This window comes from Berkeleyomyces rouxiae (genome assembly GCF_048999995.1).
Source record: "Berkeleyomyces rouxiae strain 22BRR77 chromosome Unknown BrBRR77_ptg000003l, whole genome shotgun sequence".
Taxonomy (NCBI): domain Eukaryota; kingdom Fungi; phylum Ascomycota; class Sordariomycetes; order Microascales; family Ceratocystidaceae; genus Berkeleyomyces; species Berkeleyomyces rouxiae.
In genome coordinates this window covers 899,343-920,936 of record NW_027396493.1, presented here as the reverse complement: position 1 = coordinate 920,936, position 21,594 = coordinate 899,343, and the positions used below count along the sequence as shown (strand labels likewise).

Genomic DNA, 21,594 nt, shown 5'->3' with positions numbered 1-21,594 from the left:
TCCACAACGCCGAAGGTCGGCGACCTATGAAGATGCGCTTATGGCACAGGTTGGTCTGTGTAGATCGTGAGTTGATCAACGGATATGAGGTTGTCGTGGGATGTGCTGAGCACGGGTGCTCTGATAGACGTTGTTCTGCTGCTGCGGAGTTTTCTTGTTGCAATTGCCATTGCGTGCTTAGGTGGGGGTTGTTATCTGGTTCGATTGTTACGAACCTGTTACGTCTTGTTTACACGAGACTTATTTTTTGTTCGTAGTTAGATGTTGATTGTTTCTAGCTTGGGAAGACAGAGTTTTGTCAGGAGCGCCGACAACATAAATATCGTCGTCTCCTGCCCTGAGTTGATCAGGTTTACTCTTGTTCTCCAAGCTTAACAATCACATGCACTTGCTTACCTTCTTCTTCTTCTTTATACCATTCTGTTCTTGCTTTCTTTGCAGTTCAACCTTTCTTCTTCTTTGAAGTGTGTGATTGTTCCTCCTCCTTCCTCTTTGTGCCGCTCTATTCTCAGAATAGCCATCTAAGTTGTGTGTTGCCTCTTCATCTCAACCGACCATACGTCTTAGCACTCTGTCTAACTGACGTCTTCCTCCACAGGCCCGACTGTCCACCTCAGGAACCTATCATTGTCCCGAGTCGTTGGCTGTACCCGGAACCCTAATCCTTTCTTCGGGCCCTATCCGTAATACAAAGAGAGAGTCTACGGTTACGTGATACCGAATTTAGCCTACGACATGATCCTGGGAAAGCCCTGGATGGAGAAGAACGACGTCGTGTACTCCGCGAAAGAGCGAATGATTACCTTCAAAGATCAAGGAGACCGACTTATTGTCCGAGAGAAAGGCTGGCGTGAAGCGCACGCTGGCGCCCCCAAAGCAAGCATGGTGATGGCAGCAGTTTTTGCCGCAGAGATTCGACGAGGAAGGAAGAGCAAACAGAACCTACAAGTGTTTTCGGCCTCCATTCAAGACATCAACAAGGCCCTCGAAAACAGATATACACCTGCATCAAAAATGGCCAAATCGACAGAAAAACTCACCAAAACGACTCTGAGCAACAGCTCAATTGATTCTAAGACTAGTTCGAGCAGTGCATCGAACAAAATAGACAAGAAACCGACCGCGCGCGATGAAACGCGCCGCACGACGCGCCTGGGGCTGAGTTTTGCCCAGATGGCGAGCCAGGAACCGCGTTCCGACGACGACGAGCTGCTGCGTTCACCGTCGCAGCCTGCGCCCGTCACCTCATCGATGAAAGTCGATGCAGGTGTTGAAGATGCGCCGGTGGTTGAGATTCCCTCGACACCCGACTCGCGCGACTCGGACGCGACAACGCCGACGCCTAATGCACTGGATGGGAACCTGTTCGTGTTCAGCCAGGCTCAGCGCGATGAGAACGACACCAACAACACCAACAACGGTATGACCCGTCAAAACCCCAGCTCAGTCTGCAAAGGGTATACCAGAAACTGCAAAGCCAAGCTGCCGCCCGTATCCTAGGTACATTCCGCGGTTCACCAACACGCGCCGTCGAAGTCGAGGCCGGCCTCCCGCCCCCCTCTATTCGATTCGCCAAAGCACGCATGGCCTACGCCGCTCGCACTCTCCGCCTCCAACGCAACCATCCCGTCCGTGTTGCGTCCCAACCCGACAAGGACGAGCTTGCCCCCGATGACTCAGACCTGCCTCTCCTGGGGCATAACATGAGTGTCAAGACTCGACTCGGCTGCATCATGCGCGAGTTGAAGCCATTGGTGGCAGGCATGTGGAGACGAGAACGTCGCCGACAGGAGTGGGATAGTCCCTGGCAGCCGCCACTGACCGACCGCATCTCCATCGTCGTCGACCCTGGACCCAAGGAGGACGCTGCCGTCAGGCATGCCCAGTTCTTGTCAAGACTTCCGAACGATGCCGTCACCGTGTATACGGACGGCTCCAAAGAAGGCTCCAGGTGCTCGCTTGCAGCGTGCGTGGTCGATACCAAAACCGGTGAAATCAAAACGAAAGTCAGTCATCGACTGCAAGATGTGGAGGTTGCAGACTGCGAGAGCGCCGCCATCGTGGAGGCACTCACGCTCCTCGCCAAAACAGAAAAAATAACAAAGCAAGCTCGCCCCTGCTATGTGTTTGTCGACAGCCAAGCTGCCATTGCGCGGCTCCGCAAGCACGGCCACTTCGCGTGGCAGGCCCGCCGCGTCCTCGGTACATTCACGTCGCCAGTCACGGTGATGTGGTGTCCCGGGCACATGGGCATAGCGGGGAACGAGATTGCAGACGCGGTTGCACGCCAGGCTCTCGAGAGTGATGATGAACGCAAGTTCAGCTCACTGGGCAGTGTCTTCGCCAGGGTTAGGAGGTTTACCATGGACAAGTGGGAGACTCTCTGGGCTTTTGAGCGAGACACCGCCGCTGGTCCCTCCCATGGCTCGCACTACCTGCGTACCATCGGTGGTGATCCAGTTCTCCGTGCTAAGGCGCCCAAGGTTTCCGGACCAAGATGGCTAACCTCGGCGTACTTCCAGATGAAGGTGGGTAAAGGCAACTTGTTGCCCTACCTGCTGCTCATCAAGAAGACGGACTCGGACCGGTGCCGCCGTTGTCAAGAACATGAAAGCGAGAGCGTTGAGCATGTGCTGCTGCACTGCGCCGCATTTTCTGCAGAGCGTCAAGAGATGGCCATGGCATTGAGTCCTCAGTCGCTAGATCTTCCGACGCTTTTCAATACGAATAACGGAACCGAGGTGCTGCTGAAGTTTGTTCGCAAGACGGGTTTTTGCACGAAGGCCTGGGTAAAAGGTGTGGGGAGAAGAGAAAGTAGTGGTGGGAGGAGAGTGGAGGAAGTTATTACGGATAGGGCCCAAGGAAACCATTAGGGTTCTAGAAAGCCAACGACTCAGGACAATGATAGGTTCCAGAGGTGGACAGTCAGGCCTGCGCGGATATACGGCCGGGAGGAGAGGATAGAACTCTCTAGGTCGTATGGTCGGTTTGAGGTAAAGAGGCACACTCAACTAATTGATCTTATAACACACGGAAGGGAATAAACAATCACAGGAACACTGAGGTAACGAAGACGACAGAAGGTACTGATGCAATGAAGGCTATCAAGAAACAAGTGATAATTAAAGATATAGTACTAAAGAAGAAGGTACTATCGAAGAAGTGATACTATAAACTAGTATACAAAGAAGAATGGCAAAAGGGGTGTATGTGATTGTTAAGCTTGGGGAGCAAGAGTTAACCTGATCACACAGGGCAGAAGGCAACGCTATTTAAGGCGTTGCAGATTCTGACAACAGAGATCTTCCCAAGCTAGAACCAAATCACAGATAACCGAAAGTGGGGACATACGTAACTCAACGTTACCAGACGCTACTATCAAACCGGATGTTAGTTCACGAGATAAACCAACACGGCAGCAGCAGAACTGAAAATCCCTCAAGACACCCAGGCAACGATATGTCGCGTTACAGCGATATCGGCCTAACAGGTGTGGGCCCCACGCTCAAACGCTGTTGACACAAAAGGAACGAGAATAGCAGTCAACTCAGAATAAGCTGCATCAACTGCAGAGTACCGAGTTACCTAATAGCGATGATCTATAGTGTGCAAGCCGGCCACACCCGAGTAGATAAACCGGAGTGACACCTCAAGGTTACACAGACCACCAAGTGGTATAACCGTATCATCATACGTCCTTGGAACATTAGCGTGACACAACGGAAGCGGGGTAAGGTGCCAGGCATAACCCTATGCAATGGCAATGGCAAGAATGGCTATTCATGACAGTATGCTCCTTTTAAATGACTGATTTCCACAGCAGTACTAAGATCGCCACATCCTAGACTAGAATCAAGTCGGAGAATTCGCAAAAGGAAGCCGGGCATCTAGGGACACGGAAGTCCACCGGGCTTTGCAGAATCGGAACAGAAGGAATAAGCCAACCATACGGGTCTAGACACAGCATGACTCCGCAGGCAAGAATTGTAGATCTCGATGCACCAACAACATCGTGACGTATAGGGGATCAACGGAATCCCTAGCATGAAAGCTTGTACATCTGATCAACATAAAACAAGGCCTTGAAGTGCAACGACAACTTCGTAAGGGCCTCGTGTCCACAGACAAGAGGAAGGTAAAAAAGAATGGGAATAACGAAAGGCAACCTCATCAACCGAGGGGCAGCACCAAGGATCTTAAGTGGGAATAAGTTGAGAACGCAGCTCAGTACCCGCAAAGGCAAAGGTTTTTCAACCTTGTTGTCCTCCCTAGTTATGGCATTGGTCATAGAAGTAAGAGCCAGGCCTGTAGGTTATAACAAACAACAATCGCTCAGTTCCATAGCCCATAAATCTGTTGCCTGCAAGATGCAGAAGGTCCCCTGAGAACTACCAAGTTCTGGTAACAAGTGTACACCAGAGTGGCTACTCAGTTGGCACAATCATCAATCGCCGCGACATAATCGCCTCCACAATAGCTAAGAACCCCCTGGGACATGGTTCGATGGATGTAAACGAACACGATTCCGGTTGTGGGAGAATAGACTAACATGTGTAATGGGGACTCATCATCGATCGGGTAATTGGTATATGACAACAGACAGCATGGAAACAAAGACGTGCAGGATCCGTAAAGAGTATTGGTGAAAGGGGAAAACAAGAAATTGGTAAAGTCAGCTTGTCAAACTTGGCAGTATTTCAGCACAAGATACAAGACTGGCCTGCACCACCATAGGCAGGACTTCGAAGAGGGACATCGTGTTTCTTTTAACGAGAAGAAAAACAACAAGATATTGTCCAAAAGAGAGAGGCAGAGAGTAGGCCCAAGTGAAGACACAAAGAGGTCGCAGAAAGGAGACATAGAGTAGTCGCAAGTAGACGTAACAGAGTCGAAGAAAGTAACAGGCAAGAGAGCTGTCCAAAGTAGAGGACACAGAACATGTCACAAGAAGTAGACGTATAGTGGTCGTAAGTAGACACAACAACAGCCGAAAGAAAATAGTCCGAACAGTGGCCTAACGCATTAGACACAACTGTGGCACGAAGACTAGACATAACTGTCAAGAAGTGGGACAGAAGCGAGCTGTTAACAAAGCGAGTAGACAGCAACTGTCAATACCCAGACAGACACGGGCTGTCAGCAAAGCGAGTAGATATAAACTATCAATACCCGGACAGACACGAGCTGTCGGCAATTATAACCCAGCAGGGGTCAAACGCAAGCACCATAGTGGTCAAAGAAGAGACACAAAAAAAGCAGTCGCCGATGGACACACGGTGTCACAAGGAAGAGGCATTAAGAGGTGTCAACCCAAAGAACAGACACGAGCTGTTCGTAGAACCAACGAGCTCAGCAAAGAACAGACACTAGCTGCTGATATCATATAAATAGACCCAACAGGAGTCAAAACAATTAGGCAAGACAAAGGCCAAGAAATACAGACACAGAGGTCTAAAAACAGACATAAACTGTCCAAGAAATCCCACAAGAACTCAATAACATGCTTTGGCACAATGGCAGGTGTGTGAGTAAACTCAACAACAACACTTTATACACTCAGGTACCATGTTGTAACTCAAAGTAATCTGGGAGTTGGCAACATCATTGCTGCAAGCCAAAAGGTGCATAGCTGGTAGACATGGCTTTCTGGAAACCCCCGTTCAGATGTGGCAAGTTGTAACGACTGGTTGATGCGGGACCAAATGAACAGCTTATAAAATAAGGTAGTTGACCGCCCGTAAATCAACAGAAGATCGTACACTGCCTGGTTCCCGAGGACAAAGAATCGGAGAAGCCAACACTGAAGAAGTAGGGGCAATGAAGCCACGTGTGAGCATGCCATCCAGGTTTTGCTTGACAAGTTGCAAATTTAGATGTGCATCATCAGACGGAAGAGTATTGATATGTTCGGCAGTCGAGACAAGATTAACAGCATGACCTGCGTCTTGACAAGAGGTGGTTGAAGGTACACCATCCCGCAAGAACACCGGACGCAAATCATAATAACTGTCCGAACTGCATTCGGGATATCGCTTGTGCACTTGTTCTAGCCGTAGGTCATCCTGATCAACAGGATCGAGAACCTGCTCAGCGGTAGTGCGGTGAGCCCGCCGGTTCTCATTGCTTGCAGTGGAACGCAAAGCTTGAGACGACATTAGCCTAGAGGAACAAAGTGCTTCAACGAAATTAAAGGAGCTGGGACAGAGACAGTGCCATCAACTGACTGTCCACAGAAGAAGAGAAGTAGATTGAGAAATGGAATCAACTAAGAACCAGAAAGAGCCGAGTTATGACTAGCGGACGAAGAAGGTTGTGTAACAACAGCAGCGCTAGTATGATCATAGGAAGACGGGATATCGGCCGTAGTCGAGAGCCGGAACGAAAAGAAGAATAAGGTGTGCTAAAGAATAACAAAGAGTTGGAAGAATGTGTGAGTCTTTAAATGAAGCTTAACAAAATATTACGGATAGGGCCCAAGGAAACCATTAGGGTTCTAGAAAGCCAACGACTCAGGACAATGATAGGTTCCAGAGGTGGACAGTCAGGCCTGCGCGGATATACGGCCGGGAGGAGAGGATAGAACTCTCTAGGTCGTATGGTCGGTTTGAGGTAAAGAGGCACACTCAACTAATTGATCTTATAACACACGGAAGGGAATAAACAATCACAGGAACACTGAGGTAACGAAGACGACAGAAGGTACTGATGCAATGAAGGCTATCAAGAAACAAGTGATAATTAAAGATATAGTACTAAAGAAGAAGGTACTATCGAAGAAGTGATACTATAAACTAGTATACAAAGAAGAATGGCAAAAGGGGTGTATGTGATTGTTAAGCTTGGGGAGCAAGAGTTAACCTGATCACACAGGGCAGAAGGCAACGCTATTTAAGGCGTTGCAGATTCTGACAACAGAGATCTTCCCAAGCTAGAACCAAATCACAGATAACCGAAAGTGGGGACATACGTAACTCAACGTTACCAGACGCTACTATCAAACCGGATGTTAGTTCACGAGATAAACCAACACGGCAGCAGCAGAACTGAAAATCCCTCAAGACACCCAGGCAACGATATGTCGCGTTACAGCGATATCGGCCTAACAGGTGTGGGCCCCACGCTCAAACGCTGTTGACACAAAAGGAACGAGAATAGCAGTCAACTCAGAATAAGCTGCATCAACTGCAGAGTACCGAGTTACCTAATAGCGATGATCTATAGTGTGCAAGCCGGCCACACCCGAGTAGATAAACCGGAGTGACACCTCAAGGTTACACAGACCACCAAGTGGTATAACCGTATCATCATACGTCCTTGGAACATTAGCGTGACACAACGGAAGCGGGGTAAGGTGCCAGGCATAACCCTATGCAATGGCAATGGCAAGAATGGCTATTCATGACAGAAGTTGAGGAGTGAGGAGGAGTTGGTGCTTGTGTCTTTGGACAAATTACTGTGTCGACCACGACGTATTTCCTTTGTCGTTGATTTTTGCTGGAGTTTGGATGTTGTTTTATTGTACCTTGCTATGTGTAGATTTACTGCACCTCGCCATAACCCTATCAGGTTCCATGCGAGTAATGAATAAAAAAAAAAAAAAAAAAAACACCAACAACACCAACAACAACAACAACGACCAGACGATTCCGGCGAAGCGCGCCCGAGAGATTGCTCTCATGTTGGAGCGCAAGCGCCGGCGCGACGAGCAGAACGCCGCCATCATGAACGAGGTCTTCCTTGTTCTAGAACGACTCAAGGAGTCAGCCTCCGAGGCCCAGCTGATGCGCATCCTGCGCCAGTTTGGCAACGAGTGCGGGCTCGTCGTAATGTCGCGCCACGACCACAAGACGCTGGTTGAGATGGAAGTCTCAAAGGCTGCCCGCCCCAAGCCAGCACACGAGGCTGAAGCCGTGGCTGCGTACAGCGAGGCTGCGACGCAGACACCTGAGGTGCCAGCCGCGCCTTCTGTCCTGGGCAGTGAGCCCTGTGCCAGCAAAAAAAACGCCACCCCTGCGCCTAAGGCCAATAAGCGCAGACGCCGCGGCAAAAAGGCCAAAAAAATGCTGCGACCGCCGCAACCGCCGCAACCGCCGCCACTGACCAGGCTGATGCTATGGTCATCGACACCGCTGGCGACCAGTCCAGCACACCCGACACCACTACCTCGACCACCACCTCGACCGCCACTACTACTACCGATGACGCCGCCGCGCCTCCCGCCCCGGACACGGCTATGGCTGATGCCGACGCGCCCACTGAGTCCCCCGACACGTGGACCGTAGTCGCCAAGCGCGCCCAGAAGAAGGCTGCCGACAAAACCACGACCCCCGCCCCCAACACGACCACCACCACGACCACCACGACTGCCCCTCGCGAGAAAACGGCCGTCGTTATTGTCACCACACCCGAGTCGAGAGCCAGCGCGCTGCCCCAGCGACGCGTGCGCGACGCGGTGAACCGCCTTCTTGGCAAGACTGCAGTGTCTGCGGTCCAGCGCACCAAGGCGGGCAACATCTTGCTGCACGCTGTGGACAGTGAGGCCGTCAGATTGATGACCTCCAATCTGCAGCGCGTGGTCAAGGAGCTGTCCTGCTTTGGCGCCTGCGAGTTCACGCGCGCCACATCTCCCGGCTCCAGAACCCACAAGTCGTCAAAGCTCTGCTTTGTCATCCACGGTGTGCCGATTGAAGACGGTTTCGACAGTCTCAAGGAGCTGCCCAAGGACATGGCGGACTTCAACGGCGTCAAGATCTCCGACTCGCTGCGCTGGCTTGTGGTCCCTGCCAAGGGTAAGCAGGCTGGCTCGGTGGTCGTCGAGGCCCTGACCCAGGCTGACTACGACAAGTGTGTCGGCAAAAACGTCAACGTCGGCGGCGCTATTGTCCCAGCAGTGCCCTACGTTGACCGCAAATCTACGACAGACGGCCCCCCTCGCCTATGAAAGAGGGCCCTACGGCCGGACAACGTCTACGCATCCTTCAGCACAACGTGCACAAAATGAAGGCTGTTCATGAGACAATACTTGAGGCTGCTGCAACCGGAAAGGCGGACATTGTCTGCATCCAGGAGCCTTATACCATAAAACTCAAAGCTGGGTATAGAACATTGACGCAGCCGGGCTTCACCCTGGTTGTGCCGTTTAATGTTAGGAATCTCGAGGCCATGCCTTTGCGCCCGCGGGTCCTGACCTACGTCCGCCAAGGCCTGCCGTTTTCTGTGCTGTTCGAGTTTGGCGATGCTGAGAGTGATATTCAGACCCTGCGCATCCTTGCGTCGGAGCCGTTTTCGCTTCTCAATGTCTACAACGAACGCCAGCTGACTGTGCAGCCTGTCCCCGAGACCCAACCCCGCCCCTATACCATTGAGCGCACCAATCTTTTATCGCGCAATATTGACACCAGTACTTTGCTTCTCGGCGACTTCAATCTCCATCACCATTGGTGGAATTCCCAGCGAGAGCATCCCCACGAACCACGAGCTGACTCTTTTGCTAACTGGCTGATGTCGCAGAATGCCACCCTGATTGTCGACGACGACTACGTTGAACGCAACGGCGGCACATACGTCAACAGCAGCACGACCTCGGTGATCGACCTCGCATTTTCCCTGCGGTCTCGACCGGGCCTGTTTACGAACTGGAGGTATCTTCAGGAGACGGGCTCCGATCACCGGGCCATCAGTTTTGATTACGTCAGCACCACCACACCCAAAACCCTAACACGTAACCCGGCGTTCAACACCAAGACGGCCGACTGGTCGCTGTTTCGCAAGGAATGGCTGGCTGGCCAGGCTGACCTTGAGCTTCAGCTGTCCCTGGCAGAGATTTCTGCAGACGGTGACGCAATGGCGCGACTGCTTTCCGAGGCCCTGCAATCTGCTTGTCAGAGGTGCATGTCAGTGAAGAGGCACAGTGCCCGCGCAAAGCCATGGTGGACGCCCGAGCTACAATCACAACGTCAGGCCGCATCGCGCGCAGAGAGAAGATACAGACGAGGCAGGCTGTCGCTGGTTGAGTTTCATTCGATTCGCAACAAGTACACCCATGCTGTCGAAGATGCTAAGTCTACTCACTGGACTACCTTTCTTTCTGACGCTGACAACGAAAAGGTCTACACAGCCTGGAAATACACCAAGCCAGCCACGGCGAGTTACTTCCTGTTAAGGTGTGATTACGCTAAGCTGGATCTTCACAGAAAGGGACACAGAGGGACAAAGATCTCGAATTGAAGAACAAAACTAAACTCTCTAAATGGTGTAGAAACAATGCGACTATTTATCCTGTTGGAAAGGGAGGCAACCGACGATCGGCGGCGACGACAACTAGTTCCTCTAGGAAGTGCCGTTAGTCTTGGTTCTGGTCTGGCATTAGTTTTGCCGTACCAGCGCCGGACTAGTCCTTCGAGGATACGCCGTTAGTGTTGGTGTCGGGCTTCCGTCGGTCCTTAAGGGTGCAACCCCAACACCAGACGCACAATTTGCTAAAAAGATGCCTCCCCGCCGGCCTGGCCAGGATCATAGGATCGAGTTGACCGTGCCCGACGAAGAAGCTCCATGGGGCCCCCTTTATAGCATGACCAGAGAAGAACTCGTGGTTCTTCGCCAGACGCTTCTTTCATTGCTGGAAAAAGGCTACATTCGCCACAGCCAGTCCACTGCTGCTGCTCCCATCCTATTCGTGAAAAAGCCTGGTGGCGGCCTCCGCTTCTGTGTAGATTATCGTGCACTAAACGCGACTATGAAAAAGAATCGGTACCCACTCCCAAACATCAGCGAGACCCTAGCTAATGCTTCCAAAGCTAAGTGGTTTACGAAACTCGACGTTGTTTCCGCGTTTCATAACATCAGAATCGCCGAGGGAGATGAGTGGAAGACCGCTTTTCGAACGCGACAAGGCCTTTTTGAGTGGAACGTCATGCCTTTTGGTCTGGCCAACGCGCCTGCAGAGTTCCAAAGTTTTGTGAACAGTCTGCTACGCCCATACTTGGATGTGTGGTGCTCTGCCTACGTCGATGACATCTTGATTTATACCGACGGCACGTTAGAGGACCACTACGAGAAGGTCAACTTGGCTTTAGCAAAGGTTCTGGAGGGCCAACTGACAATCGACATTGATAAATGTGAGTTCGCGGTATCGAAAGTGAAGTACCTGGGATACATCCTTGAGCCCGGCAAGATTTCAACCGACCCAACCAAAGTCTCTGCAGTGTCGGACTGGCCAACGCCCAAGAAGGTCAGGGACGTTCGAGCCTTCCTCGGTCTATGCAATTTCTACCGCACCTTTGTCAGAAATTTCACTACTCTAGCGACTCCCTTGCTACAGTTGACAAAGAAAGACCAGGCCTTCCAGTGGGGCGAAAAGGAAGAAGAGTCCTTCCAGGCTCTAAAAGAAGCATTCACCTCGACCCCTGTCCTCTGCACGCACAATCCAGATCTGCCAACTGTTGTTGAGACAGACGCGTCTGGCTACTGTCTCGGTGCAGCGCTTCTACAGACGCAGCCCGATAGATCAACTAGGCCTTGTGCTTATTTCAGCCGCAAAATGACTGCCGCCGAATGCAACTACCCGATCCACGACAAAGAGCTGTTGGCTGTTGTCTGTGCCCTGAAGGAATGGCGTGGCGAACTCAAGGGCCTGAAGGAGACGTTTACCATCGTCTCAGATCATAAAAACTTGCTGCATTTTACCAAGTTGCAGCACTTGTCCGAACGCCAAGCTAGATGGTACCTGACCTTGAGCGAATACAACTGCACCATCGTCCACCGTCCTGGTAAACTCTCCCCTCTCCCAGATGCTCTCTCTCGCCGCGACACCCCAGACAACACGAATGACGCGCGCTACAACGACCGACTAGCCACTATCTTGCACCACGACGGTAACGGCCTGAAAGTTTTCTCGACACAAACCACCAACACGCCAGAAGCCCCTTCTACCCCCGAACTTCCGCCTGCCTTACGGGAACTCTGGTCTGATGCCTGTGCTGCCGATGATGAATACGCCATTATCCATAAAGCGTTGACAGATGGACTGTCACAGTGGCCCGAAACAATCAGACACAAGTTGAGAGTCAACATTTCCGACTGCTCTTTGGACGCCAAATCCGCTATTCGATTTCGGAATAAACTATGGGTACCTACTAACGAGCCATTGAGAACCGCCATCCTACAGAACATTCATGACTCGCCCATGATGCTGCACCCCGGAAAGAACGTCATGCAAGTCGAGCTGTCTAGAGAGTTTTTCTGGCCCCGCTACGTCGAAGATATCCGCCGTTTCTGCCGCAACTGTCAAATTTGTGGTAGTTCTAACATTCGTCGCGACAACAAGGACACCACCCTCAAAGCCTTGCCAATTCCCGACCAGCCTTGGGCCGAGATTGCCATCGACTTTATCGGACCTTTGGAACCAGCACAGAAAGGCGGCATCACCTACACCCACGTCCTAACTGTTATAGACCGTCTATCCAAGGGCGTCATCCTTATTCCCGCCGACGCCCTCGACATGGAATCTGTTGCAGATATGTTCTTCCACCACTTTTACCGACACCACGGCATGCCAAAATCTATTTTGTCTGACCGCGAATTTGTCAACGCAGCTTGGCGACACCTCTGCAAACGCCTAGAGATCGAAAGGCTAACCACAACAGCTTACCATCCGGCTACCAATGGAGCTGCAGAGAGGATGAACGCTGAGATCAAAGTCAAACTTGCCAAACTCAGCGCTGAAGGCCCCGCCTGGCTCAATCTACTGCCCATGGTCGAGTTCAGCATCAATGCCACCCCATCTTCTGCCACTAATGTTTCACCTTTCTTCTTGTCTCACGGCTACCACCCACGAGTCTTCGCCGCACCACCATTGCCTGTCGAACCCGACAATAACGGTCCACTCGGACAGGCTGAGAGGGTCATCCAACGCCTGAGAGACGCCCAGAAATGGGCCCACGCCAACCTTTCTCTGTCACGAGCGGAGATGGAGCAACGCGAGAATGAACACCGACGTCCTGCACCAGATTTTCCTACAGGCTCATACGTTTGGCTCACCCTACGCCCTGAACAACAAGGCTCAGGCCTCGGCAGGAAACTTAGAGCAAAATACCAATACTGCAAAGTGTTGGAACAAGTTACCCCTCACACTTATCGTCTTGAAGTACCGGGTACAACTGCTCACGACGTCTACCATGCCGATCGCCTTCGCTCAGCTGCCAACGACGCTTTCCCTTCCCAAAAGACTCACGACGATCGACCAGCACCTATGGAAGTCATCAATGGTGAAGAATACTGGGAGGTCGAAAAGATCCTAGGCGAACGCACTTCTAACGGTGTCAAGCAAGTCAAAGTCAAATGGAAAGGCTACGTCAGACCTGGCTGGGAACCAGTCGACCTTCTGGTCGATACCGACGCCTACAAACTATGGCTCAGCCAAAAAGGAACCAAAACGACGCGCAAAAGGAGGAAGAGAGGCTGATGTTGGGGTTGCACCCTTAAGGACCGACGGAAGCCCGACACCAACACTAACGGCGTATCCTCGAAGGACTAGTCCGGCGCTGGTACGGCAAAACTAATGCCAGACCAGAACCAAGACTAACGGCACTTCCTAGAGGAACTAGTTGTCGTCGCCGCCGATCGTCGGTTGCCTCCCTTTCCAACAGGATAAATAGTCGCATTGTTTCTACACTATTTAGAGAGTTTAGTTTTGTTCTTCAATTCGAGATCTTTGTCCCTCTGTGTCCCTTTCTGTGAAGATCCAGCTTAGCGTAATCACACCTTAACACTTAAACGGGGCTCCAAGACTCTTTAGTTCGCCTCTCCATTCTTCAAGACACTTTATGACAGCCAACAACTCTTTATCATGGATCTCGTAGTTGACTTCGGCGGGGCTCAGCTTCTTCGAGAAAAATGCAACGGGGCGGAGGCTTCCAGTCTCGTCGACCTGCGACAGCGTACCTCCCAGTGCCCATCCTGAGCAGTCGCACTCTACTATTGTAGGCCGTTCTTCATCCCACATTGCTAGCACGGGGGCTCTTATTACGGATAGGGCCCGAAGAAAGGATTAGGGTTCCGGGTACAGCCAACGACTCGGGACAATGATAGGTTCCTGAGGTGGACAGTCGGGCCTGTGGAGGAAGACGTCAGTTAGACAGAGTGCTAAGACGTATGGTCGGTTGAGATGAAGAGGCAACACACAACTTAGATGGCTATTCTGAGAATAGAGCGGCACAAAGAGGAAGGAGGAGGAACAATCACACACTTCAAAGAAGAAGAAAGGTTGAACTGCAAAGAAAGCAAGAACAGAATGGTATAAAGAAGAAGAAGAAGGTAAGCAAGTGCATGTGATTGTTAAGCTTGGAGAACAAGAGTAAACCTGATCAACTCAGGGCAGGAGACGACGATATTTATGTTGTCGGCGCTCCTGACAAAACTCTGTCTTCCCAAGCTAGAAACAATCAACATCTAACTACGAACAAAAGATAAGTCTCGTGTAAACAAGACGTAACAGGTTCGTAACAATCGAACCAGATAACAACCCCCACCTAAGCACGCAATGGCAATTGCAACAAGAAAACTCCGCAGCAGCAGAACAACGTCTATCAGAGCACCCGTGCTCAGCACATCCCACGACAACCTCATATCCGTTGATCAACTCACGATCTACACAGACCAACCTGTGCCATAAGCGCATCTTCATAGGTCGCCGACCTTCGGCGTTGTGGAAAAGAAGAGTGGGGTAGGTCTCATGCATAACCCTTAGCATGAGCAGTGTCAGGATAGCTATTCATGACAGTAGCCCCCCTTTTTATGACTGATTTCCACAGCAGTACTAAGATCGTCTGGCGTTAGGCATCCTCTTGTAGAATTCTGCAACCTTCTCAGGTGCATTGGCTAAATGGTCCAGAGGTTCCCAGGAGGGTCCATCATGTTCATAGCCCTCCCAAACTACTTGATATTGCAGAGGGCCACGCGAAGACACGCCTATAATTTCCTTGACCACAAATTCTTCCTCGCCATCTACTATGACGGGAGGAGGAGGAGGGTTTTTCTGGCCAGGAAGAGGATCCGACGCACATGGTTCCAGCAGACAAACGTGGAAGACGGGATGAACCTTCATAGTGGCAGGGAGTGCCAACTCGTAGGCATGCGAAGACACCTTCCGTAGAATCTTAAATGGGCCAAGCTTCTTGAAGTCCAACTTCTTTGAAGGACGAGTAGTTCGAATATTTCTACTCAAAAGCCACACTAAGTCCCCTTCTCGAAGGAGAGGGGCGGAAGATTTGTGTCGATTCGCGTACTCGGTCATCCGCTCACGGCTCCACGTAATTTCAGTCTTTAAAAACTGACAAATGTTGTCAAGCTCTTTAACAAAGTTCCGCAACGGGCCTTTTTCCACAGAGACTGGGAGCGACTCACGCCCACTTCTGGGGTGAAACCCGTGGTTCGCAAAGAAGGGCGTCAGCATAGTAGAACTGGACTCGGAGTCATTGTAAGAGAACTCCGCCAAGGGCAAAAGATCAGCCCAATTGTCCTGTCTATAGTTGGTGTAACCCCGCAGGTATTGCTCCAAAATAGAGTTCACACGCTCAGTCTGACCATCGGTCTGAGGGTGGAACGCAGTACTCAGATTTTGCTTTATGCCCAACAGTTTGGCTAAAGCCTTGGAAAAAGCCGACGTAAACAGACTACCCCTGTCGGACACAATGTCCAATGGCAGACCGTGGAGCCTATACACTGCTGACAAATAGAGCTTAGCAAAACCTGCAGCATCCAGCGAGGAATCGCAAGGTATAAAGTGAGCCATTTTGCTAAGCCTATCGACGACAACGAGAATCATGTCAAAAGAATTGGAGACCGGCAAGCCGGTGATAAAATCAAGGGACACAGATGTCCACCGAGCTTGCGGAATGGTCAGAGGTTTCAGTAGACCGTAGGGACTATGTCGCGCGGACTTGATCCGTTGGCAGACCTCACAATTTCGGATGTACCGGATGACATCACGACGCATCCCGGGCCACCAGTATTCCCGAACAAGAAGTTCAAAAGTGTTCTTTTGTCCAGGGTGTCCGCTAGGCATAATATCATGACAATTCTTCAATGCACGAACTCGTAGATCCTCGTTCGGCAAATATAGAAGGTCGTTGACAAACAAAAGACCGTCATTGTCAAGCCTGCAGACACTGAGGTCCACATCTGGAGGTTTGGTCGACTGGCCTCGAAGAGCAGAAATAACATCAAGAGCCCACTTGTCCGTGGATAGCGCGATTTTTACCTCGTCTACCAAAGACATGGTACCAATAAAATTTTCAGGGGGAATAATAGGAGCACACAGCTCTTTATCCTCCTCAGAAGAAGAAGAAACGAGGTCTTCGTAGCGTCTGGTCAGGGCATCAGCTCTAGAATTCAAGGAGCCAGGCCTATAAGTGATGACATAACGGTACTCGCTCAGTTCCATAGCCCACCTCGCTTGCCGTCTGTTCATGGCCGGAATTTGCTTAAGAACGGCTAAATTCCGATGGTCCGTCAATACCAGAACAGGTTTTTCCAGACTTTCAACCATGAATCGCCACGACTTTAGAGACTCCACAATGGCTAACAACTCCTTGTCACCTACGCCGTAGTTACACTGGGCAGGATTCATTTTTTGAGAGAAATAGGCCACGGGGTGTAGTAGAAGCCCCTTGTCAGTCGGGTGGTATTGAGACATGACGGCAGATATTACACGGTCAGACGCGTCTGTTTCAATAACAGTGTCCAACAGGTAATCAAAGTGCTTGAGGATAGGTTCGGAGCAGAAAAGGTCCTTCAGGGTGTGAAATGCTGCCTCACATTCAGAGGACCAGACAAAAGATTGCGTCTTTTTAGTCAACTCGAAGAGAGGTGTGCAGATTCTAGAGAAGTCACGGATGAACCTCCTATAGAAATTGGCAAAACCCAAAAAGGACTGGACTCCCTTAACAGTTCGGGGAGCCTCCCACTCACGGACAGCCGCAACTTTAGCGGGGTCCATCTTCAGAGCATCGGCTGAAATAACAAAGCCAACAAAGGTAGTTTCAGTCTTGTCGAATTCGCATTTTTCACCCTTGACAAACAGACTGGCCTGCGCTAATTTTAGCAGGACTTTGCGCACATGAACATCATGTTCCTCTTGGTTCAGAGAGAACACCAGGATATCATCCAAGTAACAGACACAGAATATGTCCAAATACTCCGACAAGACCTCGCTGACATATTTCTGACACGTGGCAGGAGCATTGGTGAGCCCAAACGGCATCACATTGTACTCAAAAATGCCATATCGAGTTCTGAAAGCTGTCTTGTATTCATCACCTTTCTTGATGCGAATCAAGTGGTACGCAGCTCTCAGATCCAGCTTTGTAAAAATGTTTCCCGTAGCCGCCGTGCGCAGTGATTCATTGATCCGAGGCAGAGGAGTTACGTCTTTGATGGTGATATCATTGACGGCTCGGAAATCAACACAGAATCGTAAACTGCCTGGCTTCCTAGCAAAAAGAATCGGGGAAGCCAGCGGCGAAGAGGAAGAGGAAATAAAGCCTTTAGCAAGCATGCCATCTAGATATTTTTTGACAGCCTGCAACTCGAGTGGAGTCATATCGTACAGCGGGGCCTTGGGGTATTTCGCATCGGGAACGAAGTTAATCGCATGATCAATGTCCCGGTGAGGTGGTAGTTGATCAGCACCTTCTCGAGAGAACAGAGGAAGTAGGTCATGGTATTTCTTCGGGATGCGTTCAAGGAGCCGTGCATGCTCTTGTTCCGGAGTTAGGTCCTCCTGATTGAGATAATCCAGGACTTCCTGAGCGGTGACACGATAAATCTGTAGTTTCTCAGCTTTGGCAAAGCGATGCAAAGCCTGAGACGACACCGTCACACAGGAACAAGACACAGCTGACGATTGTGCAATAAAAGAAGGAAGGGGTGAAGTGGCTGAAGCAGGAGCAGATCCCTCAATCTGACTGCCAGCGGTAGAAGCAATATTTTTGTCGTTTTTTGTATAAGAAAAATCAAACGAAGCGCCAGAATCAGTAGAAGCAGTCGAAACAGAAGAAGAAGAAGAAGAAGAATCAGAAGCTGCCACAGCATTGCCATCGGCGGTAGAAGTAACCGATATCTTGAGCGTATTGGAAGGCCAAGAAATTTCCGGGTTATGGGCGTCGAGCCAGCATTTCCCCAGGATGATGTGGTAGCCCCCAAGCTTCGTGATTTGAAAAACCAAAGTTTCTGAATAATTAGGAAAAGAGAGGGACAAAGGAACTTGGTGGGTCACTTTACCCGCAGCAGTTTCACTACCATCAACAACATGGAGCGACTCGGCTCTGGCCTTGAGAACAGTAGGAATCTGATGCCTTGCTATAAATTCAGAATCCACAAAACAAGTTGTTGATCCCGAATCCACCATAGCGTAGGCCTCAATGGAATTATTCACTGTCACAGGAATAACCAGAGGGGGAGAGTTACCATAATCGATAGCATTATCAAGAGAACAAGTGCTGATTCTCAAGAGACCCTCATCAGCAGCGTCAGGGCTAGCCAGGACCAGAGGGGAATGGGTCGGTAGCCCTTCTAGTTTTTTGACGCATCAGGCGCAGGGGCCGTCGAGGGAGCCCGGGTAGAAGTGGAGGGAGAAGGGACAGTAGCTGCGCGAAGAGCAAGGTTGTTTTTGGGGCAAGCCTTTAGCATGTGGTCCTTTGCGCCACACTTCCAACAAACACCCTTTGCCATTTTGCCGTCAGCAGTCTTACGGAAGGGTAGACCGTTGGCATCGGGACCTGCAGAGGTACCCTTAGCTGGCTTGGTGTTGGGGACAGCTTTTTGGGCGCCAGCATTTCTCGAACGAGAATCTTGCTGAAAGGGGACCACACCAGGAGGCGGTTGGATTTTCCCGTTGTTTCCCCGGGTTCGGTTGTTGATCGTATTGTCCAGCGTGTTGCAGAAATTAGCGAACTGATCAAGCGTTCCCTTAGGGGCAGGATAGGTGTTCCAAGCCAGAGCGTCCTGTATGTGGGGCTTGAGGCCTCGCTGAAATAGTGCAATGGTGAAATCAGCGTCGGCCCAACCGAGTTTCTTCAACAGCGTTGTAAAAGCAGAGTGATAGGCAGTACAAGTACCTGTCTGCTTTAAGTCGAAGATCTGCTGGGTCGCAGTCATGCGCCAGTCAGGGTCATCGAAAGCCTCAGCTAACGATTTCATAAAATCGTCGTACGTTTCAAAGTTCATGTGTCCAGTGGCCGGGTCCATCCGAGGCATGGCCCAATCCAGAGCGCCATCTCTAAGGTAGGAGAAGGCAGTCATCAGCTTGCGCTGCTCCGTGCGGTGGTGCTTGGGTGCAGCAGCAAATTTGACCGCAAGTTGCCTCTGGAACGCCTGGAAGCCTTGCTGATTGCCATCATAGGGCACGACATCAAGATGCTTGTCGGCCTCTTTCAACGGATCGGCATCCTCTTCCCGTTTGACTCGGGGAAGAGACTCAAGGGAGTTGAAGCGGGCTTCAGCGCCAGCCTGGAACGCAGCCCAGTAAACCTGAGCCGCATCAGGAACAGAGCCAACGGGGATGGGCGGGGCACCATCGTCGGTGCGCAGACCAGACATGTAAGCCGCCACAATAGCCATTTTGATCTCAGCACTGAACTCCCTAGGAAGGGCACCGAGATGCCAGTTCTCAGGAGTTCGGTCAGGAATCGACAGGAGGAACGTATTGAGATGCTCGATCATTTCGCGAGTGAGGGCCATTGCGAGTTGAAACGTAATAGAGAGGGAAAAATAAATGAGGAGAGAAAAAAGTGCCAAAGAGAGCCAAAGTTGTAATAGCGTCGGGTCTTCAAATGAAGCTTAACAAAATATTACGGATAGGGCCCGAAGAAAGGATTAGGGTTCCGGGTACAGCCAACGACTCGGGACAATGATAGGTTCCTGAGGTGGACAGTCGGGCCTGTGGAGGAAGACGTCAGTTAGACAGAGTGCTAAGACGTATGGTCGGTTGAGATGAAGAGGCAACACACAACTTAGATGGCTATTCTGAGAATAGAGCGGCACAAAGAGGAAGGAGGAGGAACAATCACACACTTCAAAGAAGAAGAAAGGTTGAACTGCAAAGAAAGCAAGAACAGAATGGTATAAAGAAGAAGAAGAAGGTAAGCAAGTGCATGTGATTGTTAAGCTTGGAGAACAAGAGTAAACCTGATCAACTCAGGGCAGGAGACGACGATATTTATGTTGTCGGCGCTCCTGACAAAACTCTGTCTTCCCAAGCTAGAAACAATCAACATCTAACTACGAACAAAAAATAAGTCTCGTGTAAACAAGACGTAACAGGTTCGTAACAATCGAACCAGATAACAACCCCCACCTAAGCACGCAATGGCAATTGCAACAAGAAAACTCCGCAGCAGCAGAACAACGTCTATCAGAGCACCCGTGCTCAGCACATCCCACGACAACCTCATATCCGTTGATCAACTCACGATCTACACAGACCAACCTGTGCCATAAGCGCATCTTCATAGGTCGCCGACCTTCGGCGTTGTGGAAAAGAAGAGTGGGGTAGGTCTCATGCATAACCCTTAGCATGAGCAGTGTCAGGATAGCTATTCATGACACTGCTCAACTGTCTAGGCAAAGTGCTCGAGAAAGTCTTTGCGACCCGCTTAGGGTACCTCGCTAATTGCCATGACAGCTCGCTTCTAGACGACACTCAACTGGGAGGCCGCAAACAGCGTTCAGCCATGGACGCCGCTCTCGTATACGTCAGCCACCTGCAGAAGGTCAAGGAGATGAAGCTCGTTCCAAGCACTCTCTTCCTTGACGTCAAGGGCGCTTTCGACCACGTGTCAAAGCCCTGCTTGATGCGCAGCTTACGTGAGCTCGGTCTTCCCCTGGTGTTCCGAAAATGGGTTGCTTCGTTCCTCCAGGACCGTACTGTCGGCCTGCACATCGAGGGTCAGCCGTTTCCGATGACCCCGGTTAACATCGGCATCCCCCAAGGTTCCCCCATCAGTCCTCTACTCTTCCTGTTGTATGCTCGGCATATAGTGGCTCGGGTGGCCGGCGACACACCACAACTTCAGCTGTCGTATATAGACGACTTCAGCGTAACCGTAGCGTCCAAAAGCCCGAGGCGTTCAGCGGCGCTTCTCGAAGAACTCGTGACGGAGCTGCGGGCCAAGGCTCGCGACTACGGCATTGAGTTTGAAGAGAGCAAAACTGAGTGTAAGGGGCCAAGTCGTAAAAGGACGTAGAAGGGCAGAAACAGATATATTGCGATGGAGAGAAGAAGAAAGAACTAACTAAAACTAGGAGAGAGCAGCAGCTCTTTATACTGCCTGGGTAGAACAACTGAGGCCTACCTGATTGACCCAAACGTGGTGAGTCATCGGGCGTTCGGATCAAGGCCGGTTGGGCCACTTGTATTCGGACCGTCAGTAGTCGGGCCTTTGCGGACTCGGACCACCGACACTCGAACCACCGTTGCTCAAGCCACACCGGCTTCAACTCGGGCAATCAGGCAAAGCCTTGACCCGGGTCTCCCAGACCCTAACATCAGCCTCCTTCTCTTTCTTCCCATCCTCCCATGGCCGTGTAACACAAAAA

At 50.9% G+C, this 21,594-nt stretch overlaps 6 protein-coding genes across 6 annotated transcripts; 4 read left to right on the top strand and 2 right to left on the bottom strand.

The window, feature by feature from the left end:
- Positions 1-735: 735 nt before the first annotated feature.
- Positions 736-2,873, top strand: BROUX77_003437 (uncharacterized protein; the record flags this gene model as incomplete). Its single annotated transcript, XM_073748088.1, has 2 exons — positions 736-1,420; positions 1,501-2,873. The coding sequence occupies 2 exons, from the start codon at positions 736-738 to the stop codon at positions 2,871-2,873; spliced, it is 2,058 nt and encodes a 685-aa protein (XP_073605862.1).
- A 4,803-nt stretch (positions 2,874-7,676) lies between these two features.
- BROUX77_003436 (uncharacterized protein) lies at positions 7,677-8,941 on the top strand (the record flags this gene model as incomplete). The annotated part of the gene is made up of 2 exons (XM_073748087.1): positions 7,677-7,967; positions 8,105-8,941. The coding sequence occupies 2 exons, from the start codon at positions 7,677-7,679 to the stop codon at positions 8,939-8,941; spliced, it is 1,128 nt and encodes a 375-aa protein (XP_073605861.1).
- A 56-nt stretch (positions 8,942-8,997) lies between these two features.
- Positions 8,998-13,462, top strand: BROUX77_003435 (uncharacterized protein; the record flags this gene model as incomplete). Its single annotated transcript, XM_073748086.1, has 2 exons — positions 8,998-10,163; positions 10,384-13,462. 2 exons carry the CDS (start codon positions 8,998-9,000, stop codon positions 13,460-13,462), a joined length of 4,245 nt encoding a protein of 1,414 aa, XP_073605860.1.
- Positions 13,463-14,815: 1,353 nt separating this feature from the next.
- Positions 14,816-18,406, bottom strand: BROUX77_003434 (uncharacterized protein; the record flags this gene model as incomplete). Its single annotated transcript, XM_073748085.1, has 1 exon — positions 14,816-18,406. The coding sequence occupies one exon, from the start codon at positions 18,404-18,406 to the stop codon at positions 14,816-14,818; it is 3,591 nt and encodes a 1,196-aa protein (XP_073605859.1).
- Positions 18,407-18,570: 164 nt separating this feature from the next.
- Positions 18,571-19,737, bottom strand: BROUX77_003433 (uncharacterized protein; the record flags this gene model as incomplete). The annotated part of the gene is made up of 1 exon (XM_073748084.1): positions 18,571-19,737. The coding sequence occupies one exon, from the start codon at positions 19,735-19,737 to the stop codon at positions 18,571-18,573; it is 1,167 nt and encodes a 388-aa protein (XP_073605858.1).
- A 992-nt stretch (positions 19,738-20,729) lies between these two features.
- BROUX77_003432 (uncharacterized protein) lies at positions 20,730-21,242 on the top strand (the record flags this gene model as incomplete). The annotated part of the gene is made up of 1 exon (XM_073748083.1): positions 20,730-21,242. One exon carries the CDS (start codon positions 20,730-20,732, stop codon positions 21,240-21,242), a length of 513 nt encoding a protein of 170 aa, XP_073605857.1.
- Positions 21,243-21,594: the final 352 nt, after the last annotated feature.